Below are 1,398 nucleotides of genomic sequence, written 5' to 3'. Positions count from 1 at the left end.
ATATATATACATATATATACATCTACACCTAAATGCATACATATACCTACACATACATACATACATACATCCATCTACACATACATATATAAGTACATACATCTACACATACATACATACACACATACATCTACACCTAAATATAGTTGTCTACATACCAGCCCTCCAGCGAAGAGGACCTTCACAGAAGGATCGGTGATAAACAGATAGTGATAGAAGGAGTCCGCAAACGCTCGCGAAGGGAATTTGTCCGCTTTGTTTTGGGACTTTAACGCGTTCTTCCACGATTCGCTGTTGGTGATTGAGTAGAAAGAGTATCGGAGTATAAACATATAAACACACGTGGATCTTAAGAGAAGACGCTGTCCTGAGCGGTTGACTTACATTGCGTAGGTACTAAGTGACCCATTGTCCATGGTATAGTTATAATATAGTTAATGTTTACGTTTACTACTTAATACGCTATTGGCCCATGCTGTGCTCCTTAATTGTCCATAGCATATACATAGTATACTAAATCTGTATACGTTTACTACCTGATGCGTTATTGACCATGCTGTGCTCATTAATTGTCCATAGCAAATACATAGTATAGAAAATCTGTGTACGTTTACTACCTGATACGTTATTGACCATGCTGTGCTCATTAATTGTCCATAACATATACATAGTTGTATGTTTACCGCTTGATACGTTATTGACCATGCTGTGCTCATTAATTGTCCATAGAATATACATAGTATACTAAATCTGTGTACGTTTACCTCTTGATATGTTATTGACCATGCTGTGCTCATTAATTGTCCATAGTATATACATAGTATACTAAATCTGTGTACGTTTACCTCTTGATACGTTATTGACCGTGCTGTGTTCATTAATTGTCCATAGCATATACATGGTATACTAAATCTGCGTATGTTTACTACCTGATACGTTATTGACCATGCTGTGTTCATTAATTGTCCATAGCATATACATAGTATACTAAATCTGTGTGCGTTTACTACCAGATCCGTTATTGACCATGCTATTTAGATTGTTTGTCAGCCATGCCATACAAACACTACAAACCGCACAAGCTTGCAATCCATGGGCTGTATCCTCACAATATTTGGCTTTTTGTGTCTCAGCAACTTTTGAACACCTTTCTTCAAATGCTTCGAGTGTTTGGCTAAACTCCCGATGCTCCAATCACTGTCCCCACTCTCAGCACCAACGCCCTGCTACAACACCAAAGGATGAAGACGGGCGCTTTCAACAACGATGCACGTTGGGCTGGAATATCAATGTAAGCGCTCTACAGGTATTCAGATATGATATTTGTGTGTGTGTGGGGGTGGGGGGGGGGGGGTGGTATGTGTATGTATGTACATAGGTTGTGTGTGTGTCGTGTGT

The 1,398-nt window shown here is 39.1% G+C and overlaps 1 protein-coding gene across 1 annotated transcript in view; it reads right to left on the bottom strand.

The window, feature by feature from the left end:
• SARC_07299 (hypothetical protein) overlaps nucleotides 1-754 on the bottom strand; it is a 4,689-nt gene extending 3,935 nt beyond the window's left edge. The window contains exon 1 of the mRNA XM_014298768.1: nucleotides 159-754. Coding sequence (XP_014154243.1) covers nucleotides 159-332 — 174 coding nt within the window. The 5' untranslated portion in view covers nucleotides 333-754. The remainder of the gene's footprint in view (nucleotides 1-158) is intronic.
• Between the last annotated feature and the right edge of the window lie 644 nt (nucleotides 755-1,398).

Source organism: Sphaeroforma arctica, assembly GCF_001186125.1.
Source record: "Sphaeroforma arctica JP610 unplaced genomic scaffold supercont1.570, whole genome shotgun sequence".
NCBI lineage: Eukaryota > Ichthyosporea > Ichthyophonida > Sphaeroforma > Sphaeroforma arctica.
Note: the sequence above shows the minus strand (reverse complement) of the source record. Positions and strands in the feature narration are given on the sequence as shown.